This window comes from Puma concolor, chromosome B4, assembly GCF_028749965.1.
Source record: "Puma concolor isolate L17-30 chromosome B4, mPumCon1.1.hap2, whole genome shotgun sequence".
Taxonomy (NCBI): domain Eukaryota; kingdom Metazoa; phylum Chordata; class Mammalia; order Carnivora; family Felidae; genus Puma; species Puma concolor.
In genome coordinates this window covers 46,495,371-46,520,620 of record NC_141673.1, presented here as the reverse complement: position 1 = coordinate 46,520,620, position 25,250 = coordinate 46,495,371, and the positions used below count along the sequence as shown (strand labels likewise).

Here is a 25,250-nt window from a genome sequence, read left to right as displayed (position 1 = left end):
CCTGATACCAAGTAATTGGGATGTTATACAATATAGTATAATCACGGTTACACACACTTAATATATTCCCTGAAATTTTGAACAGGTATTCATTTGTCATTCAACTTTTATACTAAGACATTGGTGTTTGGATTTTTTTCAGACATTTCTATGACAACCCCATTCAGCTTGTTGGACGATCGGCTTTTCAACATTTACCTGAACTAAGAACACTGTAAGTTTTTCTCTTGCAGATCACTTTCCCTTGTAGGGTTGTTGTAAAAACCACATGCATATTTTAAGTTGAAGTGCTTTGAAAATGGCACTAAAATTACCCCTTTCTGGAAACTTCTTTTGATAGTACTCATGTATCCCTCCTTCTAGGACTTTGAATGGTGCCTCACAAATAACTGAATTTCCTGATTTAACTGGAACTGCGAGCCTGGAGAGTTTGTAAGTACTCGAATAGGCTCTTGACTTGGCCCAGCACACACACTGCTTGAAGCCTGACCAGTCTTAAAGTCAGTGAATAAAAATATGTCACTGTGCAATGCCTGAATAAAAGAATTATGTCTGGTTTGTGTTTCAACAGGACTTTAACTGGAGCACAGATCTCATCTCTTCCTCAAACCGCCTGCGATCAGTTACCTAATCTGCAAGTGCTGTGCGTATCAGGAAGGCAGTAACATTGTGTAAACAGGCAACTTCCATCTAGGAGCAAAATGGCAGGCGTTATTTCAATAATGCTTTAAAAGGGGAGAAAGTTCTTTCCTTGCAGGGCTCCAGCAGGTCGGTCCTCCCTCGCCCCCGTGGGGGGTTAGGGAATTGACTCTCTCATGTGACCCCGGTAATGGTGGCAGCACACCCTTTGTTCCCAAGTTCCATCCAGTCTCCCATTAGAGTTTCAACTGGCACACGTTTCCTGTCAGAAAATGGATATGAACAAGCCTAGATAACTTAATTTCCCCTTCTTTGCAGAGCAGAAAAAAATTACCTAATGGATTAAAAACCCAATATGGATGCCAAAATAAAAAATTAAGTTATCAGACCCATACAAACCTTGATAAAGGTGACCAAACATTCTTCCGGTATAGTTGTGGGTGCCATGTTCTAGTGTTTCCACTAATGGTTAAACAGCTTGCATATATTATTTCTGTTGACTTGGGTTGTTGGGTTTTTTTCCTCTGCCTTTCCCTTTCTGAAAAGTAGTTTATAGGAATTTGAAGAGCTTTGTTTTGACCTTCCATTTTCAGCCCTTCCCCTCAACTCCCAACCCTATTACCATCCTCTCATGCATTGTGGGGACTTAATGAATGGACCCTTAGTCTCCAGTCATGGCTGTGTTCTCACAGAGGAGACATCTGTGTCAGTTGAATGCCTCTAATTCCACCACAGGCTTCACCCAGTAGCAGAGCTACAAGCAGCACTACAAATGTAAGGGGAAGAATGGGAATGTCTGCCATAATGATTCTGCCTTCCCCTCTCCCCAGCCCCCTAGCCACTTCAGACTTCAGTTGTTCAGTGATAGGAGGTTGTAGTAACACCACGTGACAGCCTTGGAGTCAGTCATTTGTGTGTAAAGGGAGGGAACATAGAGTAAGTCTCCTCCTCTTCTCCCACATCGCCCTCTGAGGTGTAGATACAGATGAGGAAGCTGACAATTAGGACAGTTAAGCACATTTGTCAAAGTCACACAGCAAGAAAGTAGCAGTGTCCAAATTCAAATACAGGCAGTTTGATTGAATAGCTGGTGAAAGTGCATGAATACCAGGAGAAAGTGCATGAACACCAGGTAGTGGAAATCTTAGGGGCCATTTTAGAATTCTGCCTACCCACCCAAAATGGCATAATTACCCTCATTTCTCAAGGAAACTGGCTTAATAACATGACTAAGATTTCACAGGCTATAGCTAATACTTAAGGAGCCAGCATTTAAATTGCATCTGTCTCCACGATGTCACATAGCAAATGGTAAACCACCAAGGTCTAGAATTGCATAAATTGGCTAAGAGCAAAGTCCCTGGTCTGTTTTTCTGGTTCAAATCCCATCTCTCTATACACCAGCAAGAGATCTTGAGCAAGTTATTTATCCCTTCTGGGGTTCCATTTCCCAATCTATAAAATAGAGACATAGCCATTTCCTTCAGAGGATCATCATGAGGATTAAATGAATTACTACATGTCAGACACTTATACCAGCACTGGAACATCGTAAACTCTCAGGCAGTGTTAGCTCTTATCAACTTCTTTCTCATTTCCCTTAAACCATTATTCTTTCTTCAAGCTATTCTTTCCTCAAGCTGAAACTTGAAAGGTCTGAAAGAATCCAAATCCATTAACCACAGAAGCTTGCCATTTTCAAAGCACTTCAACCCGTAATTTTGATTTGTTCTTCACAACACTGCAAGATCAGCAGGTATCTTCTCATTTAAGGAGAGAACTAAAAAAGGTATAATGCTTTGACCAACATATTGACCAAGTTGAAGAATCCAAGTTGAGGCTGAGAATAGGACTCAGGGTCCCGACCTCTACTACAGTCTACTTTATGTTCTGGAAACATAGGTCTGCGAGCTTCCACCCTTTGGCTGAATCATCCACTGAGTACCTGTACATGAAGAAACTGCCCGCAAGTTGCCTCACCTCCATGGGAATTCCCTGGCTGTGTGTGGCTTTCCCCACTAAGTAGCTGGTGATCTTAGGCAAATTATTTCACATTGTATGGTGATAATCAGTGTCTCCCTCATAAGGTGACCACAGGTCAAATGAAGTAATTTAGGTAAGGCTGTAAACATGGTGTCTATATTTAAGAAGTGCTTCATCAATGTTAGCCATGAAAATCATTAGGTAGAAGGTAGGTAGAAGGTGACACTGGGTCTTTACGTGGGAGAAGGTTTTATGTATCCTCTACTAAGAGGTGCACAGGAAGGATTTGTCTCCTTGCAGTGTGTGGAGATGAGCGAACCAAATTTATCAGCTTTGATGATATGTATGTCCATTTTATCACATTTACTACTTTTTAAAAATATACACCGAATTTTTAACCAGGTGTATTTGTGCGTAGGTGTGGGGTATGGTTTTGGGTTTTTTCATATTTTGTTTGGTTTACTTTGGTCTTTCAAGCCTCTAGTATAAACTACAAACTTGTGTTTGCAAACAGCTTCATTTGCATTATTTGTGTGTGGTAACTGAACTGTATTTCTATATGAATTCCATTTATTCACTAAATGTAGAAAAAAGTGATCAATTACAAGAACAAGATAATTTAAAAGCCTCTTAGAAAACAGTATGGATTTTTCAGTTCCATGGTGGCGATCTGGTTTTAAGAATTAGAATCAGGCATGAAAGTGTGTTAGTTGATTAGCCGATAACTTTTAAAACATGAGACAAGATTTTTTTTAAATATCTATGTTACTTTATCTACCAGCTTTCTTTTTTTAAGCTTTCTGCAAATTACCATGTCTTGTTTTAGATTAGTTATATTATACTATAAATATGTCCAGATGTTTTTGTTATTCTGTAATTTGTTGAGTTTTGGCTGAAGACTTTCTTAGATTTTTTTTCCCCCTTGTAGTGATTGATTTCAAAGTTAGTGCTATGTTTTGACTTGTTGTTGGATTTTTTTTTAGCTGATTAGAAAAGAACCAACAATGATTCTCTTAGCTGTAGAGATATAGCAGCTCCTAGAAAGAGAGACACAATTATTTAATTTAATTTGGACTCATTTCTGCAAGATAATAGCTGGAACATTGTAGATCATCACTGACAAAATATAAATAAATTTGTTAAATAAATTATTTAAATCAATTAAAGAAGTACAACAGCCACATTTCAGTAAACGTTTGGATCTATGCTTAATCCAATAATGCCTCTGACTACCTGCTCCATGTCAGGGCTGGGGAAACGTTCAGAGTCTGCCTTTGGGAGATATATCATCTTGGAGAGGAAAGGACAGCAAAGCATGTTTCCTTAAGATTAATATATAACAGATTTTCCCTTTTGTACCTTCTGTTTTTCAGAGATCTATCTTACAACCTGCTGGAAGATTTACCCAGTTTTTCAGTCTGCCAAAAGCTTCAGAAAATGTACGTCTATAAGAGTTTCTAAGTCACTTAGCAAAGAACAAGAGCCAAAACTCACTTTTCCAGGGATCCTTGGTTTGCTTGCCCTGCAGGTTGCTGGGGAGGCATTTGGTGCTTTTCCCTTCTTATACACACAAGGTGTGACTGTGTAGGATGCCTATTAAGTTGGGAAACACAGATAATATTATTTTTCTATGCATTGTACTGTAAGTAAAGCATTTATTATGCTTTTTTTCTTTCTTCCCCCAAACTTGGTGATATAAGAACTGAGTTTATTTGAGCTTTGGAATTTTTCTAAACTTATATATCCAATGAGTGACATTACTTTTAAATACAGGAAGGACTTGGGTTTGTTGGGGTGTTGGTTCCACATAGTCATCCTTAGAGGAGGTGCCCTATTTGTCTGTCATATTTGAGGTGCCATGGATGCTACTTACACATGAAACATGCTAACCTTCTTGCCTCCTCTACAAAGGATCAGCCTTATTGCTTTTTTTCATGTTTATTTATTTATTTTTTTGAGAGAGGGAGAAAGTGCACGCAGAGTCAGAGAGGGGCAGAGAGAGGGAGAGAGAAAGTCTCGAGCAGGCTCTGCGCTGTCAGCCAGAGCCCCATGAGGAGCTTGTTCTCAGGACTGGGAGATCATGACCTGAGTCCAAACCAAGAGTTGGATGCTTAACCGACTGAGCCACCCGGGTGCCCCAGCATTATTGCTTTATAGACATACTTCGGTTTTGATCAAAACAATATTAACCATCTGGGGTGCCTGGGTGCTCATGGTTTCCACTCAGGTCATGATCTCATGGTTTTTGTGTGACGGAGCCCCCGTCGGGCTCTGTGCTGACAGTGACAGCCCTGCTTGGGATTCTCTCTCTCTTCTTTCTTTCCCTCTCTCTCTGCCCCTCCCCCACCCTCTCAGTCTTTCTCAAAATAAGTAAATAAACTTTAAAAAAAAAACAATACTAACCATCGGTCTTTTCCCACTTAATTTTTCCCTGAATGCCTTTGGGTGATTAAGAGAGAAAAAGAAAGACAAATCCGTCTTTAAAAGGTAAGGATTTGACTCTCTTGAAGACCCCCAAAGAATACTAGAATGTCTCACAAGGCAGAGCCAGCAGGCGCCAAGTGATTGAATGATGATGGCATTTGGAATATAGTTTTACATCCACCCGAAAGAACTCGTTGCTCTGAAAGAGCGGCAACGCTTAAGTGTATAAATTGGAATGTTCTTCTTTAAACAAAACAAAAAATTTTTAATCAGTCACTTGACACTCATATTTCATGTGTTCCTTTGATTGAGGGCAGGTAATCCTTCTGTAGAAGTACTCCGAAAACTAATCTTTGAAACCAGTGACTTTGAAATCAATCTTTGGAACTCTGTCGTTTCAGAGACCTGCGACATAATGAAATCTTTGAAATTAGAGTTGACACTTTCCAGCAGTTGCTCAGCCTCCGAGCTCTGTGAGTACTGCCTGCCGGCGCCTTTCCCAATACAGAGCGCTTTCTTTCTCTTTCGGGTCTTCCCCAATGTTTTCTTTCCACTGTACACTGGAATTGTTGGGCTTTCGTGCCTGTATTTGCCATCAAAGGGCAAGTATCCTGCTCGTGATAATTTCCAGGAATATATTCAATAGTAGTAAATTTGCAGTCTGCTCTCTGATATGAAACTTGAATGAAGAGGAAGGAGGCCAAGCTGTTGAATCACCTACGAAATGCATTTCTGTCAGCAGCCTGGAATTGGTAGGGATTTCCACACGGAAATGGGATGACCACACAATACTTCCTGCCCATTCGTTTTTCCTGGGGAAACAGTTTTCAAGATGTGTCTCAAAGTGCTTAAGAGCCGTCATGGGGCCACCGCCAAGAATGCAGGTTCCAGGTCCTTACCTGCCTCATGAGTTAGAATCTCTGAGGTGGTTCAGGTGGGTCCCGATGATCTGCTTTTTAACAAGTACCCTAAGGTTTGAGCACAACTGCCCTGGAAAGGCTTCTGTTGATCAGATGAGTAAGAATTGTAAATACAGTATCTAATTCCATTTTATGAATGAAAACACCATGTATTAACCATAAACTTAAAAAAGAAAACCTTGGTAACAGATTGTTTTCTGTGTCAGCTAAGTCTTTTTCACCTCCAAACTGAGTTTCAATGTAGTTTTGATGAATAATGACAATATAGAATGTTTAAACTCTGGTATATTTTGATAAAACCCCCTTTTTCCCTAAGGTTTTTCTTTTTTCTTTTTTTTTTTAATGTTTATTTTTGAGAGAGAGAAAGAGAGAGAGAGTCAGAGCATGAGTGGGGGAGGGGCAGAAAGATTGGGAGACAGAATCTAAAGCAGGCTCCAGTCTCCGAGCTGTCAGCACAGATGTGGGGCTTGAACTCAGGAGCCATGAGATCATGACCTGAGCCAAAGTCGGAGGCTTAACCGACTGAGCCACCCAGGCACCCCCTAAAGTGTTTCTGAATACTTAAGAGACTATATCCTTGTAAAATAATACTATTCCTCAAAACATTTTAAATTTACCTTTAAGAATCATCTTCTAAAAATTTACCTTGAAAACTATCTCGTTCTGAATTTAAGTATGTTGCCCTTCCCATTTGTTTTATATCAGCTTGTGAAGTTCTTCTACTTTTTTTTAAATAAATGTAAAACAAAAAATACATTACCTCCTTTCATTACCTGCCTTTTTCATCCAGTTGGAGTTCTAGCTGTTTCCAAAGGTCAGTTCCATTTTAAAAGGCTGAAACAGTTGATAACACTCTATTATGTCATTGGATTTGCTAATAGAGTAGAACTTAAATGTTCTCATCAAAAAAAAATTTTTTTTTTCATATGCACATGAAATAGAAGACTGATCTCTAATGATAGCAAAAGAATGGGATCCTGAAGGCTACATGTATGAGTGTCGCTGAATTCTTCCAGCCCCTTAGACCTCACATCCATCACTCACCCAACTCTGCCAACTCCAGTTCAGCTGCTCTTCTGCCACTGGCCCATCATTGGTCTCCACTCATCCATCCGATTATTTAAAGAGAATCTTTCTCAAACAGAAGTCTAATCATGGTACTTTCCCTGCTTCAAGAATCTTTTTAGTCCCCTATTGTCTTCAAATCCACACCAGACTTCCCAGCACCACTTTCAAAATCTGACTCCAACCTCCTGACTCTTACCCAGGCATTCCAGTCCCCTGACACATGGTGGCCATTTCCCCTATTCCTGTTGCCCATCAGATTCCTCTCCACCCTTGACTCACCCCCTGCCCATGCCACAAGAACAAGATCTGCGAGCCCACTCCACTCTGATGCACTTTGCACATTCTCTGCTACGGGACTCAACACTCAGCTCTGCCACGGGTAGACTATGCCCTGGCCCCCAATGACAAGAACTCTTTTATCTTCTTATCCCCAGGTGCAGGTGCAGTGGCTCTCATTATTTACTTAAGAATTCCAAACATATTCCGAGTGAAACATCATCAGGTTCTCTGATGTCAGTTAGCTTGAGTTTGAATCCCAGCTCCTGAGATTATTCTGTGACTTTGAGCAAGTCACTTAATACTCTGTGCCTCTCTTCACACCAGTAAAATGGGGCTAATGACAATACCTACCTCTTAGAGTTGTGTTAAGGGTTATGAGACAATACGTGTGAAAAAACAACTCATAACCCAACCTGGCACATGGTAAATATGCAATAGTGTCATGATGATGTTTGTTGTTATCATTATTACAACAAGTATATATCCTCTTAAGATGTATCAGTAAGGGTCTTGGCAGGAAATGGTGCAAATGAAGAGACACTTGCATAGGTGTTGGTGGGGAGTAAGCAAGGGATGGGCTTTCGGGAACCAACAACATGGCCAAGACTGAGGCTAACGGAACACAGGCACAGAGAAGGGATGCTGTGGTTGAGAAACGTGCAGCTGCCACCAGACAAGATTCCAAAACAGAGAAGGAGCACAGGTGCCCAAGTTGTCTCTCCTGGGCTTCTGACTGCATAGAGTAGGGAGCCCCTGGGCACGTGGCCTGCAGGGTCAGCCCCAGGCACAGAACAGGGTAGGAGAGTGGAAGTGGCTCCTCCCGGGGCTGCTGCGAACATTCCAGCACACAGACATACCAACACAAGTGGAATTACAGTCCTTTGAACATACAAATTCTCCCATATTTGTTTTAAATCCAAATTGCTATAAAGCCCCATGGCAGGACTTGGCCTACATTCCTGATAATTCCTCTCTGTGAAGCTCCCTGGGCACCCATGTTCTACTCACAGCCACCAGAGACTTTGACAGATGGCATGACTTGCTTCCCTCACCGGACATAAGTTTTATGAGCAGCTCAGGAGAAGACTGTGTCCTCACTCAATTACCCAACCCCCAAATGTGGCTCCCCCACTCCTTCCCTACCATATTCTCCCCTTGTTAGCCAAAATTTTTTTCTGTTCTGGCAGCAGGAATGGATCAAAATAAAAAGCCTTCCAGTTTCACCCTGTTTAGGGAGACTTTCAAAGGAATATAAATGTTCTTCAAATACCATTTATCCAAGATAATTCAAGAGGCACAGTACCATAAATAAATCACTCATTTGTGCTAGAGAAGTTGACAGTGATCACTTTCAGTTTCCTCAAATGTCTATACTTTAGTTATACTTATTAGTTAGTCATTTTAAAAATACAAGTTTTAAGTTCATTGTTTCTTTTTTGAAATGTGGAAGTTCTTATTCCTGCTGAATCACCTACATTTCAGTGTGTATGCGTGTGCATGTGTGTATCTGTTTAGTGAATTTTATTTCTCCATAAATTGTAGGTTTTCTGTTATCAAAGGATTTTATTTCCAACATATTAGCACCCTTTTATATTTATTTTGAGCTAAGAATTTAAATGTACATCTCCTTTACTGGGAATTTATTTATTTTTAAATGTCTATTTATTTTTGAGAGAGAGAGAGAGAGAGAGAGAGAGACAGAGCGTGAAAAGGGGAGGGGCATAGAGAGAGGGACACACCGAATCCAAAGCAAGCTCCAGGCTCTGAGCTGTCAGCCTGGAGCCCAACACAGGGCTCAAACTCATGCCCCTTATAAAAAAAAAAAAAAAAAAAAACCTTCTCTGTGTGGGGCCTGTGTGGCTCAGTTGGGTAAGCATCTTACTACAGCTCAGGTCATGACCTATGGCTCAAGTCATGATCTCATGGTTCTTGAGTTCAAGCCCCATGTTGGGCTCTGCACTAACAGCACAGAGCCTGCTTGGGATTCTCTCTCTCCCTCTCTCTCTGCCCCTCCCCTGCTCACTCTCTCTCTGTCTCTCAGAATTAATAAACATTAAAAAAAAAAAAAAGGGGCGCCTGGGTGGCGCAGTCGGTTAAGCGTCCGACTTCAGCCAGGTCACGATCTCGCGGTCCGTGAGTTCGAGCCCCGCATCAGGCTCTGGGCTGATGGCTCGGAGCCTGGAGCCTGTTTCCGATTCTGTGTCTCCCTCTCTCTCTGCCCCTCCCCCGTTCATGCTCTGTCTCTCTCTGTCCCAAAAATAAATTAAAAAAAATGTTGAAAAAAAAATTTAAAAAAAAAAAAAAAAAAAAAAAAACTCTGTGTTTCTCTTAAAGCCTGACATATCTGACGATGTACACAAAGTGTTGCTGCATTTCATTACATTTCCAGGGCCATTTTATCTACTTCACATTTACTTGCTTGTCAGTGGAAGAGCCTCAGAAGTTCCTGTCTTACTGCTCCTCTACCCCTACTCACCTCAGAGACACCCTAATAAAATTTTACAAGCATGTTCAAGTCACCTTTTTCACAGAGAATAAAATCTAAAATATCCACCTGAATGATTTCTCCTTGACTGATTTAAAACAAGATTGAGGGGCGCCTGGGTGGCTCAGTCGGTTGAGCGTCCGACTTCAGCTCAGGTCACGATCTCACGGTTCGTGAGTTCAAGCCCCGCGTCAGGCTCTGGGCTGATGGCTCAGAGCCTGGAGCCTGCTTCCGATTCTGTGTCTCCCTCTCTCTCTGCCCCTCCCCCATTCATGCTCTGTCTCTCTCTGTCTCAAAAATAAATAAACATTAAAAAAAAATTTTTTTTTTTTTTTAAATAAAACAAGATTGATTTCAAGTCCGTTCTTTAGTCATTTTTACTACTGATATCTTTATCTGGTGTGATCAACTAATTGTTTTGCCCTGAATGGAAGCTAAATTTTGGTAAGAGAATGAATATATATGGTAAAACTTCACACCATCTTTTTAAAATATCATCCTCTCATTTGCCTTATATATATATTCTTTTTTTAAATAGGAATTTGGCTTGGAACAAAATTGCCGTTATTCATCCCAATGCCTTTTCCACTTTGCCATCTCTAAGAAAGCTGTGAGTATCTCATGACTTGTTTATGGCATATTTTAAGAAATTGGGGGCCACTTAACTTCCTCACAAATGTCGGTGTTGCTGAAGAAACTGCCACACACAGATTGCCCAGCCCTCAGTTCTCTCCACGCTCGAGTGAAGTCAGACCAGGGAGGAACCCTGCCCCTCCAAGGCCACGTGGGCCCTGACTGCGTATTTGAAGAGCTGGGTGACAGCTGTTCTGCTTATTGAAGTGAAATTTTCCACTTTCGCTGAGCAGTCAGGTGGGGTGGAATAAGATGTCATTTCAGTCCCAAAGGGCTTTCGTTTTATATTTGCCATCCTAAGAGAAAACTTTCCTGTCCCGCGTTTCCTCCCCTCGGGGCCTCTGAACCCTTTCCTCACCCCTCTCCAGTGGCTAACAGAGAAAGAAGGAGCTAGTCAGACAGAAGTTAAGGGGAGGAAAGGGAATAAACCCAACAGCGTCTTCCCCCTCATCCCTAACTTATTCCAGTCAACATCTCTTTTCAAATTAGGAGTAGCATCTTCTGTGGATTTTTGATGTCCCCACCTGGTAAAATACAGCTTATTATAGAAATTACAATTTGGATGCGATTAGGACATTTTCCCCCTGCAATTCTGATTGTAAATAGACATGTTATCAGTAGCTAAACCCAAAATGGTTATTTTTACCATGGAGGGTACAGACCCTGCTAAGAAGTTTTTATGGAGGAGTTTAATAATCTTTAAGTTGCTTTTTTTCAACATGGACGCTTTCTGCTAACACAGACTAAAAGTCAATTGTTGTTTGATGTTTTGCAGGGACCTATCGTCCAACCTCCTGTCGTCTTTTCCTGTAACTGGGTTACATGGTTTAACTCACTTAAAATTAACAGGAAATCATGCCTTACAGAGCTTGATATCATCTGAAAACTTTCCAGAACTCAAGTGAGTTTGTCATTAAAACTAATAAGATACATTTGTGGCCATGCGAAATAATAGACGTGTTATAGTAGTTTTCGAAATTTATGAGGTCAAGGGACTCTTTTGAATTGCATTTCATGCCCTCAAGTCCCCCACCCCTGGGGCATTGTTAGGATAAGCCCTGAGGGAAAGAACGTCTTCCTGACCACATTTCCTTTCTTTCTCAAAGATGCCTCCCAGAATCTTAGCGTTCATGGAAAGAGTTTGAAAACCATTGATCCATGGGATATAAACTAGGACACATAATTAAATAACATTATAATATTATTGTAGTACTGCTTACATTTCTAAATTTATCTAGCTTGTTATATGTTCTAATAAGATGTACTAAATTTATATTTCTTTGAGGAAGTAATGCTCTTTAAAACTTGCTATGCTTATTATTGTTAAAAAAAAATCCCTTGAAAGACTATATATGTATATACACATATATATTGTATGTGTACGTGTGTGTGTGTGTGTGTGTGTGTGTGTGTGTGTGTGTGTGTGTTTATAGATATATTTTTAAACCACGGTACATTTTACATACTTTTAAAACTATAACCCCAAAAGAAAGTTTGGAAAGTAGAAGAGAGTAAAAATCTAAAAATATCCCCTAAACAACTTTTTTTTATTTCCTTCCAGACTTTGTTTCCAATGTATTTTTAATTGTTAGAATCACAGTACATATACCGCTTACATCATGTTTTCCTTACTTTCCATTATGTCATACTATAAGCACTTTTTAATGGTGCTACAATTTTCCTAGCCGTCATTTTTTTAACCTTTTTATTATGGAAATTTTCAAGCACCAAAGTAGAGAAAATAATGTAATATATGCATCACTCAACCTTAGCAATTGTCAACATTTCATGGCAATAAATAGTTCTGTAATGAACATCTTTATACACATAATTAATATTTTAGATTACTAATTAAGGCTAAGATCCAAAGACAGAATTGTGGAGTGAAAGAAGATGAACACTATATTTAATAATCCATTTCTTTAAGTGTGTGTTTTTTGTTTGGTTTTGTTCATTTAAAGGGTTATAGAAATGCCTTATGCTTACCAGTGTTGTGCATTTGGAGCATGTGAGAATGTCTATAAAATTTCTAATCAATGGAATAAAGATGACAACAGCAGTACAGATGACCTTCATAAGAAAGATGCTGGAATGTTTCAAATTCAAGGTAAGACCTATTATGTCACAGTGATGAAATTTTATCTACAATGGTCTTGAAAAGTCATCAAACAGGTCATCTGAACTCCAGACAAGTCCTTATGTAACCAGCCCAGCAAGTTGGAAATCAATCCTACTATTTTTTTTTAAGTTTATTTATTTATTTTGAGAGAGAGAAGGAGCAGAGCTGGACATGGGGCAAACTCATGAACTGTGAGATCATGACCTGAGCCAAAACCAAGAGTCAGACGCTTAACTGACTGAGCCACCCAGGTGCCCCTCAATCCCACTACTTAAAGACTCCCAGAGAAAGAGAAATATCCCTTAGGATCATTCTAAAGGTTCATTTTTTTCTGTAAGTGATTTCTTAATACAGTACTTGTATTTATAATTAGATCTCCCTTGGCATATACTGTCCTCAGGGGTAATTCTTAATATTGATGTCAGTATTTCCGTAAGATTTTAAAAGGGCCTCATCCTTATGGATATATTTTTTGTACATGTTTCTGAGCACTTTTCTCCAGAAGATAAAAATCCATTTTTATTCTTATGGCCTGAGAGGAATGGACAACATAAGCATTTAGATGCCTCCATATGTCAGTAGAAAGGCCTAAGAATCCAACTTCTTATCCAACTAATTCTAAAACCTTCTCCCCTCTCACCCCCCATAGGGGTATCTGTCAGGGAGGTGAAATGAGATAATGTCTGTAAAGTGCTTGGCTTTCCTTGAAGTAAGACCTTACTTAAACAGACAGCAATGCACCTCAAACCACACCTGTGATAATGAGGAGGCACCATGGCAGCCCCCACTTTCCTTTGCCTGCCAACCCTGCAAGTTTGCACACAGTCCAAACAGACTGGCTTTTCTTCCTCTGGACCCTAATGATTTGTTGATTCCCAAGCAAGTGTGTCTGTCTGATTCTGTCTGTCTGCACGTTACCTTAACCTTCCTGTAAACATACCAGTTTAAGGAGCAGATATTTTGGCCCTTGGCTTTTTTGTTTTAGGCCACAGCATGTGTCTTTTGCTCTTGTTTTTTCTTTAGTTTTTGCTCTCCCTGCTTCATCCATGCTAATTTCTACTATATTTATTAACTCTAGTATATTTATTAACTTAATTAAAAAAAATTAAGAGTGCCTATTATGTGCCAGAAGGTACACAATGAACAAGAAAAACAAAGTACTTCAAAGGAGTTTATTTTCAAGGACAGCAGTTCTGTATGTTAGATCACAAAACTCCTATTTTATGAGTAGCTAAACTAAGCACCACGCAGTAACTTGATTTGCCCTTTGTTAAGCAGAATTCCCCAGGAAAGATTGAACCTTACTATACCTGATTCTCCCTCTTGTGCTCAGAGAACACAGCCCAGGACATTTGCACTATAGCTATCTAACTGTTTGGTAATTGGATAAAGAGAGGCCCACAGCCTCTCTCTAATTTAAGTCAGTGCAATTTTGTGCTGTCATGAGCTAAGAACAGAATGGTAGAGCTAAAATGTTATCACCGGGAGTCTGGGGTTACCCTTCCTTACCCTCAGTTCGTCTGGAATACTATGTCATAGAGTAGCTTGATTAGAACTTTATAATAGACTTGCAACTTTATAATAGACTTGCAAGAAAGCCAGAGCCCAGGGAAAAGTGGGATGTCTGGCCTTCAGTTCCCTTCAGTCCCTCAAGGACAATCCAAGACTTTCTTCCCTGGGAGGTAGACCCCAAAACAAGAGCCAGAACTCACCATTCCAGGGCTTCTCATTCCTGCAGATGAGCGTGATCTTGAAGATTTCCTGCTGGACTTTGAGGAAGACCTGAAAGCCCTTCATTCGGCGCAGTGCTCGCCTTCCCCAGGTGAGAAGGGAATCCAATTTGACAACAAATTTCATATTAAAAAAAAGAAGAAGAAGAAGAAGGGCATCGGCACTGCCTCAGCGCAGTACCCACCACTGACTCCGAGGCCATCAATGACATACAGGCTACACTTCCAAGCAAAATCTGTGCCACCTTTGTGGCTCTTAAATATCCCTCCCCATGGGGACCTTTAAAATAGAAATGTTCATTCCCTGGAGTTGGTCTCCATTCATAAAGAGGGTTTTTGTGAAAGACTTTTGATTCAGATTAATGAAAACTAAAGAATCAATCATATAGTTAGAAGTGTATGCAATTTTTTAAGAGATATTGGCAATTTAGCCTGAACTAGTATGCAGGAATCTTGCTTCATGTAATCATTTTTGAAAGCGATTTCTTTTGTCTTCCCTAAATAGCTATTTGATTAAAGCAAATAATAGATAAGTACAGATAAGTAAAAAAAAAAAAAAAAAAAAAAAAAGCTCTGTAAATATTGACTTCACATAACTGTTTGTCCCATTCCCAGGAACAGAATGGACCAGTTGAAAAAAAAAAAAAAAAGACAGCTGGGAAGGGTTGATATTTTATTTTCAACAACTAGATTGTCTCTGGCTCTCAAACATCAAATGTCATCAAACATCAAGACAAACCTAAGATGAAATGTTCATGAAATGTACTTTTATACTACCATTGCTTCCTGTTCTAATGTTATAGAGTATTTCCCTGGGATTCTCTTTCTCTACTTCCAGAACCTTTTTGAAGCATTCTGAGAGAAATATAATGAAAAGCCCAGGAGATCTGGCCTTTTACCTGGCCCCAGCTCTGCATTCTTTGAGGGATCTTAATCAAGTGATTTAAATTCCCCATCTCCATTTCTCTGTGTCAAGCTTGAAAATATGAGCACCTGGTGTTCATGTTTTCACGGTAGTTAAAGAAAGTAGAGCATGCCACAAGGGAACTGTGTGTTACCTCTAGCTGTTACTGGCCTCTCTCTTGGTGTCCTAATAAGAGAAACAAAAAGGTAAATTGGCAGAAGTTGTAAACCCTAGTTTGATACCCAGTCTTTTTCTTCCTTGGATTCTAGGCCCCTTCAAACTCTGCGAATACCTGTTTGGTAGCTGGCTAATCAGAATTGGAGTATGGACCATAGCAGTTTTGGCGCTTACTTGCAATGCCTTGGTGACTTCCACAGTGTTCAGAGCCCCTCTGTACATTTCCTCCATAAAACTGTTAATTGGGTTAATAGCAGCAGTGAACATGCTCATGGGGGTCTCCAGTGCTGTGCTGGCTGGCGTGGACGCGTTCACTTTTGGCAGCTTTGCACAGCATGGTGCGTGGTGGGAGCAGGGGGTCGGTTGTCAGGTCGTCGGCTTTTTGTCCATTTTTGCTTCGGAATCATCTGTTTTCCTGCTTACTCTGGCAGCCCTGGAGCGCGGGTTCTCTGTGAAATACTCTGCAAAATTTGAAAGGAAAACCCCCTTCTCCAGTCTGAAAGTGATCATTCTGCTCTGTGCGGTGCTGGCCCTGACCATCGCCACGGTTCCACTGCTGGGTGGCAGTGAGTTCAGTGCCTCCCCGCTCTGCCTGCCCCTGCCCTTTGGCGAGCCCAGCACCACAGGCTACATGGTCGCTCTCGTCTTGCTCAACTCCCTCTGCTTCCTGGTGATGACCATTGCCTACACCAAGCTCTACTGCAATTTGGAAAAGGGAGACCTGGAAAATATTTGGGACTGTTCTATGGTGAAACACATCGCTCTGTTGCTCTTCACCAACTGTATCCTTTACTGCCCTGTGGCTTTCTTGTCCTTCTCCTCTTTACTAAACCTCACATTTATCAGTCCTGAAGTCATTAAGTTTATCCTTCTGGTGATTGTCCCGCTTCCTGCATGTCTCAATCCCCTTCTCTACATCCTCTTCAATCCCCATTTTAAGGAAGATCTGGGGAGCCTGGGAAAGCAAACCCACTTCTGGACAAGATCGAGAAACCCAAGCCTGATGTCTATTAACTCTGACGATGTCGAGAAGCAGTCCTGTGACTCAACCCAAGCCTTGGTAACCTTCACCAGTGCCAGCATAGCCTACGACCTACCTTCCAATTCTGTGTCACCGCCAGCTTACCCGGTGACCGAAAGCTGTCATCTTTCATCTGTGGCATTTGTTCCATGTGTCTGATTAACATGTGAGAGGAAAAGTTTTCAAACACTGAAAACCAAAAAATATGAAATTGAGTACATCAGAGCAGTAACTAAAAAATAGCTGAGTGGAAACTTGTTTGTTTTTAATATCTCTCAGTGTGGAAAAAGCTGAAGACCTTGTTGATACTGGAGAGTGAAAAACAAGTCTAAATGCTGCTTGTATAATTCCTTCAGATATAAGAGATACATCAATCACATTATTTAGGTAAGCCCAGATTTTAAAAAGCAGACTGAAATGTTCAAAAAAGATTCTCCATGATTTCCACCGATTCCTTTTTAAACTCACCAATCTAATTATTTGGGGCGAGGGGCAGAACCACTTGCTTACAAAGGTTAGTTTCAGGTTTTCAAACCTGAAAACTCCTTAAAAGATGGTTAGAGGAGTTCAGAAAATAGGGTTTTAAATGGCCTACATTACTAAGTAAAAGTTGTGACCAGTACGATTTCATTTTAATGACCATGTGGATGTGTTAATCCTCCTTTCCCTTTCCTCAGAAAGGATCCTTCCACAGCACCAATCCCCCCATGAATGGATAATGTAGGACATTGTTAGTTTACTCATATTCACATCGTTTTTAGAGATGCCAAATTGTATGTATCGGCACTAGATGGTTCCACCTCAGTGAAGTAAAACTGCCTACAAATATTTTGAAAGGAAAATAAATTCTTAAATTGCCATGAAGGCAATCATGTAGAAGTGAGGTTTGCCGTGTCTAATTAATTTTTAACTCTCTGCTGTCCAGAACTCCAAATAAAAGTCCATTGCTGGCAATGGAAACACCTAGAAAAGATGGTGTGCAACTCGGGGAGGTTGGGGATTGTTTTTTCTTCAGGTGCACACTTTTTGCAGGGGGTTTTGTGAATTGATTCAGACTGAGGTGCATCTTAACATAATGATCAAATGCAGACCAACATGAATGAAATCCACCAACATAACTTCTCACACGTGTATCTCTAGTAGCCCTAGCAACAATGTCTGAAACCACTTTGGACTTAACAGGGACTTGGTAACATATCCTCTTTCTTTAGCTTGGTTTTAGCTGTGTTGTCTTTGGACCAACCCACTTGATGTCAGGAACATGACTTCTCTGCTTATTCCATATGTAATACAATACGATGTGTTAAGTATTTTAAGAAGCAAAATGATTAAATACTAAAGGTCAAAGGACTAATTTGTAACTTCCATTATACTACATTAGCTTCAATACATCCAAACCAAAAGACTGTTAGGTAGATTTATTTTTATATAAGCATGTTTATTTTGATCAGATGTTTTAACTTGGAATTGAAAAAAAATACATTTATGAGATGTTTTATAAGATGTGTAAATATAGCACTGTATTTATTACTACAATAAAGATTCGGTAACTTTAAGGACCATGATAAGAAACCATGTACAGTGGCATATTATTCATATATATTGTGTTTCTCTGCCCATTTTCTTTAAATTCAATAACTGTATATAATATGTGTAAATGTATAGTACTTGTAAATAGATTCCAAACCTGCTTTTCTGTTGGGTACGAAATAAAAGAAATTTGTAATAAAATGTGTGACTATAAAACAAAATATCTTCAGGCCTTTTACTGAGCCCACAGGCAAATATATGTTCTCCTAAATGTTTTTTATTTTTGATGTATAAATACATTTGCTATCTAAGTATTTGCACCTTAATATTTTACATATTTTGGACTTATCTCAAGAAGTAAATCCTTCGTGAGTACAAATCAAAATATCTTTACCAGCTCCTGGATTGTGTTAAGTAGGACTAATAAGCCATCTTGTCATGGTAAATGACTTGGTAAAGTTTATTGTCTCTAATGAGAGTTTGGATTCATAGCCAGAACCTATTTCTTTTGCAATGTAAAAGGAAAAAAATCCACAACTAGAGAGAAATATATAAGTAACAATTCGATCTTACAATTACTCAACACGAACATGAATTTTCTATGAATTCTTCCTTTAAAAAAAAACATATTTCAAAACCATATCAAGGCCAAAACGTTTTCTAAGAACACGTGTTTCTCAAGGCACAAAGAAATGCACTGTTCTCCTTCAGTTCCCATCCCTCAAAACATAAGAAATGAAAATGATTTTCTAACCTCTTGTGCCAGACCCTCCCAGCTCCCTCAGCAATTCCTGGTGTCCCCATACAGGTTGCAAGACAAAACTGTCAGGCCTGGGTGGAGGTCCAGCATTATTGCTAAAATGAACCCATATTTACTGAGCGCCCTCAGGGTACCTGGCACCGAGTTTGCTCCCTACCCATCAGATATAACCATATGCTTCAAGCTAATTTAGTTAACAGGCATCCCATGGCACCAACTGTGCAGCCCACACTTGAGTTGTCTTCAGCTGAAACAAGGGCTCTAACACGATTTCACTCCTCTGAGCCCTGATGGCGGATACAAAAGTTGCTTCTAAAGCAATGGATCTCAGTCCTTCTTCTTAACATACTTGCTTTGGGCACCTAAAGTTAGGAACAAGTCCTTAGCAGCCCACCTCTTTCTGTCCCACTCAAGAAAACGCAAGTCAGTGATGTAATTTTTTTTAAGGGAAAAAAAAAATCTACTCTAACCTATTTCTTTAAAAATCCACAAATTCTGTGGGGCGCCTGGGTGGCTCAGTCAGTTGAATGTCTGTCTTTAGCTCAGGTCATGATCCCAAGGTTCGTGAGATCAGCCCCCCATGGAGCTCTGTGCTGACAGCTCAGAGCCTGGAGCCTGCTTCAGATTCTGTCTCTCCCTCTCTCTTTGCCCCTCCCCTACTCGCACATTGTCTCTGTCTCTGTCTCTGTCTCTCAAAAATAAACATAAAAAAAATTTTTTTTAATCCACAAATTTTATTATTTATTAGCAAAACTTAGTTCTAATGCACTTCACACCAAACACTGCTTTCCACTATAATACAGTAAATCAGAATGGCTGGAATGATATCCACAAGTAAATAAACCTACAGTGAGGAGGGGAAAAGATACAATAAACTGTTGACAGATGGAACAACAACAAAAACAAAAGCCAAAAGGACATAAAGTGGTAGGTGAGCCTAGAGTAAAACTTTATGTTTTCAAAATGGATTCATTCATTCAACAAATACTGTGTGCCTACTACACGCAGTGTTCTATACATGAGGATTTCTATGCAAAACAAGGCCTAGAATTTGTACTCCGGTAGAGGGGAGATAGACAATAAGCAAATATAAACAAGGAAATATGTGATAGAAACATGAATGAAGGAAATGAAGCTGAATAGCATGGCAGGAATGAATGGCATGTTACTTTAGATGCAGAGCTTAAGAAAGGGCTCTCTGGAAAGGCACCTTTTAAACTAAGATATTATTCAAAAAGGAGCTACCTTTTTCTTTAGCATTCAACCACTTACATCAGTAAAACTCATCATTTTTAGTCTCTCTATTCATATGTCACCCACAACAAATCATTTTAAATGCCATTTTAATATAAATATATATCAGATGGCTGATATTGCACATAATTTTTTCTCACAACTGTTAGTAGGCAAAATCATTCTTGTACAAAATAGAAAACACCGTTTCATTTCTTTGTGGCCAAAAGTGGAAAAACAAGGTAGTAAAAAGTAATAAAATTAGATGGGGTGCCTGGGTGGCTCAGTCGGCTGAGTGTCCGACTTCAGCTCAGATCATGATCTCACAGCTCGTGAGTTCAAGCCCCGCTTCCCGCCTGGAGCCTGCTTCAGATTCTCTGTCTCCCTCTCTCTCTGCCCCTCCCCCACTCGTGCCATGTCTGTCTTTCAAAAATAAACAAACATTAAAAAATTTTTTTAGTTAAAAAAAAGTAATAAAATTAGCAACATCATGTTCATTTAGAACCAGAAAAGCTTCAACATCTGAAAAGATAACAATGTTTTGCTTTTTTTCTTAATCTTATCACTAACTTTAGCTCAGGGGCCCATTAGCCAACACTAGAATAAGTTTTAGATAAATAGACGGGCTCACTGTGATCACACTAGCTCCATTCATGCTCTTCAGCATTTGGAAATTTCATTTTACAGTTCAACTATATAGATAAAAGAGACAATCCCCCTCCAAGCCACTAAACACTGACAATCTTCTTTGTTAGGCCACAGAGGCCCTAAAATACAGTTAGGGTATGGTGGCTTTTCCTTGCAAATGAAGTGGTCACGGGGTCAGTAATCATTTCAATGACCTCCTTATAAACATTTCTAAAGATGCTGGACTCAGATTCTACTCATTCATCTCAAACCCAAATTCCAGCATGTCTGACCCTTGAAGCCTATTGGATAGGATGATAACAAAGCTTTAGTTTGTCTGGATGAAGAAACTAGAAGAAAATGAATGATAGGCTGGAGAAGCATTGTGCAACATGGGTTTTCCAACTCTAGCCACATTAAGACATGACTTCCCATTCTGATTACTACATTTTTAAATGGAATGTTTAAAATATGCTAGTTCATAAGGACAGTGAATTTAATGATATGAGATAGGGAAATGATAGCTCATCAAAGAAGAAACTGAGGGACACCTGGCTGGCTCAGTCGGTAGAGCATGCAACTCTTGATCTCAGGGCTGTGAGTTCAAGCCCCACATTGTGTGTAGCAATTACTTAAAAATAAAATCTTTAAAAAGAAAAAAAAAGAGAGAGAGAGAAAATTGAGAATATTGCCCCTGGAGAAAAGAAAGTTAAAAAAAGACACTTGAAATATTTGAATAATAGAAATTCACTAAGTGCTTTCTTAAGTACCCGCTCATAGCAGGCAAAATAATAAAATGGTTAAGCCCAGGGATTTGCCATCAGACAAACCTCCATTCAAATCCTAGTTCTATTACTACCTGTGTAGTAGTAGGGCAAAATATTTAATTTTTCTTAGCCTCAACTTTGTCCTCACTCAAATGGACAAATAACAACAGCCTCATAGGCCTGGGAGTATTAATAGTTCAGTGTGCATAAAGTTCTTATCACAGCACCTGGAACAGAGTAGATGTTTAATAAGTGATTGCTGTCTTTTTCTCCTTTCCCAAAAGCCCTATGACATAAGCAAAGCAGGACTTGCCATTTTGCAAATAAAGAAACTGAGAGCCAGAATGAGAAGTGACTCTCTAAGGTCAAAAGTGAGGAGTCATGAATAAAAGTTGGATTTTATTTAATAGCACTTAAAAGGCAGTCACAGAATGAGCCAAATTACTTTTTCAGAGAACAAAAACCAATAGGTGGATAATTCAGGGAGACAGAGCTGGGCTTAATCTAAGCAAGACTCACTTCATCAGATGTCTTGGATACCAAAGAAAGTCTATTATATTGAGTGAAAAGCTAGATCAAATAATGGTTAACTTCCCAATTCTCAATGTTTTAGATGAATTCTTGTGTTAGTCTTCTTGGAAACTGTAGTATTGTGATTTATAATAAGAAATACAAATTTGGTCTTATTCCCCATTCCTGGCCAGAGCTCCTAAAACCCTTGGAATTTCTTAAATTTTGAGAACCAGGAAGGTGTGTTTTGTTATGTTAATGAGGGGCTTTGGGAGATCCCTAAATCACCTAAGGATGGAGACTGGTTGTGAGGGGAGCCAACCCTGTGACTGGAGGGTTGGAACTTTCTGTCCCCACCCCCACCAGTCCCCACCCTGCCCTTGACCTCTTGGGAGCGGAAGGGACTAGAGATTGAGTTGAATCACCAACAGCCAATGATTTAATCAATCATGCTTCTGTAATGAAGCCTCCATGAAAATCCGAAAGGATGGGGTTCAGAGAGTTTCTGGGTTGGTGAACACACAGAGATTTGGAGATAGTGGCTCCTGTGTAGAAGGCATGGAAGAAACACCTTTCCCCATCCTTTGCTGCATGCATCTCTTCCACCTGGCTGTTTCTGAGGTATATCCTTCTATCATAAACTGGTAATCTGGTAGGTAAAATGTTGCTCTATATTGTGTGAGCCCCTTTAGCAAATTGATTGAATTCAAGGAGGATGACTTTGGAACATCCCATCTCTAGCTGGTTTGTCAGAAGCACAGGTAATAATCTAGCACTTGCAACTGGCAACTGAACTAAGAGGGTAGTGGGGCAGGGAGGATTCAATTGTGGTTGCAGGAAGGAAACCCACACATGGGACTTGATGTCAGAATTGTAGAGGAAATTTTAGAGATTTAGGAATTTGCTGGTGAAGGCAGTGAGATCTTAAATCAACATCCTGAAAGCTAGAGCACATAGTTGTGTGTAATGAGTGATGGACATTCAGTCTGTTCATTTAGTGATGATGAAGAATAAAGACTTGGGACTTAAACCCCCTTCTTAGAGACCTGCTGTGGAATCCTGAGCAAGTCTCTTAACTTCTCCAGCTCTTCACTGTCTCTCATTCTTCCTCAAACTACTGATGAGCTAATATCAATTATATCAATTGATATATCAATATCAATCTCTAAGATTACAGTAAGTTTGAAGGCTGTTCTTTCTGCTTCTGTCTCTCCCCAGGAAGTGAGAGAAGCAGGTAAAGGCCAAGTAAGTTAGAGAATCACAGCACAAAGTCACAGAACATACCAGTCCCAAAAGCATGGGTAGTCAAGTTGATACATCACATATCAAATCTCTCTTTAGCTGTTTCAAATCCTTATACTCCCCTTTTTACCTTTTTTCTTCCTTCCCTTTATTTTCGACCCTAGGCTATCCATATCAAAATACTGAAGTGAGGTAATCAGTAATGGCGGTTAATTAGGCTCTTTGGATTATAAGTAATGAGGGAGAGTAGAGACTGGTTGGGAGGACACCTGTGGCAATAAGAAAAGAAGGAATTTCATGGGAACACAGGGACTGTAAAACTGGGACTCAGAACTTTAGCATGGTGTTGGAGAACCAGAAGCCTTCACCTCAGGTCTAGGAATGGAACATTCTTGTTACTCCTTAAATGTATGGATCTCTCACTGTTAAAGTGACCCAGTCTTTGTGCTTCAACTACTACTGTTGCCACCCATTGATCATCTCTATTCTGTAACTTCTCTTTAATTCATGGTTTCATTTATTTATAACTTGGGATTATTCATGACTTCAGCCTAGTGCTTCCCAAGGGGACCCCACCATCCCCCAGGTTTCACTTTAGGACTCTCATTTGCTCTCACTTGCTCATCACTGACTTGTCTCGTTCTGTATCTTCCACTCCTGCTCTAGAAGGGAAAGAAGTTGATTGATCACTGTTGTCCCTATGGAACAGAGCTTTGGGGGCTAAGCAATCAGAGAGGTCAATGTCCAGATGATGGATAGGTTGCCCTTTCTGATCCAATTAATCATTTGGTAGTGATAAGGAGAAGTCAGGGTCACATGGTCAAAACCTTTAAGTGTTGACCATCAGTGCTTAAGGAACCAGCCAGAGTTCCCTCCCTCTAGGCAAGGATCTTTTAGAAGAGTCTGGGGCTCTTGATCGGCCTGTTCTGCAGATGTGACTAATTTTGATTTTCCTCACTAAGGGAGACAGATTGGAGGTACTTGTCCAGCCCATGCATGCACAATGTTTGCAATTGCTTCCCAGCCACAACCCCTATCAAATTCTCCTTGACTCAAGCCAGATCAATCAGATACTCTTTCCAAAGAATTTGGAATTAGGACATTAAGACAATCTAACTAAGTCAGATGATGATGGGATGGGTGCTTGAACAGAAAGATCAAATGAAATTTTGGCTAGCATTGACACCCTGAGAAGCCAAAACTATGTGTAAATTTAAGTTTTGGAAAGCAGAAAAAGGCACTCTGAAGAGAAAAACAAAGGACTGATGTAGCAAGCAGAAAGGAATAGAAGTGGCCAGTAGCCCCATGAAAGATTGACTTTCTAGAAAGTTCCATTCCCTGGGTGGCCTGGTCATGCTTTCTGTCCTATTCTTAGATGTCTATGAAGTTGTTGTATCCTCTCAATTAACCTTCTTTTTTACTTGAGTTACTCTGAAGGGCTTTTTATTGATACTGACCTTCACAATCCCTCCTCAACTAACATGCCTAACTTCACTGTCCAAAGTTTTTAAATCTTTTTTAATCAGTTGTATTATCTTTCCTAAGTTCCTAGGTAAGATCTTCCCCCTGCTCCGTCTCCCAAGTTCCGCTGGCATAGGAAATATAGCAATGAACCACCAACCCTTCTATAGATCATTATTTTCTCTCCCATTTGGTTACTTTCTGGTTTATTGGTTGTTTATTACAATTTCCAAAATGAAATCTGCATCATCATAAAATACATACAATACATAGAGTTTGGGGTTTTTTTTGTTTTGTTTTGTTTTTACCTAAAACTCTAAACTATATATTTTAAACTGCCTTTCTGTTCTCAAATAGGAAATTTGGACAAAGGGAAAAGCAGGGCCCTGGGTCAGACAGTCATACATATGAGTGTCAGAGCGGCCATTTTACCAGCCGAGTTGGCATATTACTTAATTCTGGGTGGGCATATTCTTTAATTAATCATGAGCATATTAATTAATTCCTCTAAACAGCCATTTCTTCATCTATAAAATGGGGATAATAATGGCATCTACCTCATAGCTGACCTCGAGGGATTGTTATTATGCAAAGTACCTCATAAGTGCTTAACAAATCCTTAACTACTGGTGTTTGGGAAGTTTCAATAAATAGAAATCTCTTTTCCTGCCTTTGTTTGGAACCTGTTGAAAACTGGGACAAGGAGTAAGGCAGCAAAGGTTAAACATCACCTTTATT

The 25,250-nt window shown here is 39.8% G+C and overlaps 1 protein-coding gene and 1 long non-coding RNA gene across 4 annotated transcripts in view; one reads left to right on the top strand and one right to left on the bottom strand.

Annotated features, from left to right (window-relative positions):
- Positions 1–18,133, top strand: part of LGR5 (leucine rich repeat containing G protein-coupled receptor 5) — a 132,637-nt gene extending 114,504 nt beyond the window's left edge. For all 3 annotated transcript variants that reach the window (XM_086712816.1, XM_086712815.1, XM_086712814.1), the window contains 10 exons: positions 143–214; positions 364–432; positions 572–643; positions 3,996–4,061; positions 5,448–5,519; positions 10,337–10,408; positions 11,207–11,332; positions 12,393–12,538; positions 14,289–14,372; positions 15,454–18,133. In XM_086712816.1, coding sequence (XP_086568942.1) covers positions 143–214; positions 364–432; positions 572–643; positions 3,996–4,061; positions 5,448–5,519; positions 10,337–10,408; positions 11,207–11,332; positions 12,393–12,538; positions 14,289–14,372; positions 15,454–16,541 — 1,867 coding nt within the window. In that variant the 3' untranslated portion in view covers positions 16,542–18,133. The remainder of the gene's footprint in view (positions 1–142; positions 215–363; positions 433–571; positions 644–3,995; positions 4,062–5,447; positions 5,520–10,336; positions 10,409–11,206; positions 11,333–12,392; positions 12,539–14,288; positions 14,373–15,453) is intronic.
- Positions 14,940–17,356, bottom strand: LOC147579038 (uncharacterized). Its single transcript, XR_015253485.1, has 2 exons — positions 16,459–17,356; positions 14,940–15,822 (listed from the first exon to the last, which is right to left on the bottom strand). It is a non-coding gene; the product is annotated as an uncharacterized LOC147579038 (long non-coding RNA).
- Positions 18,134–25,250: the final 7,117 nt, after the last annotated feature.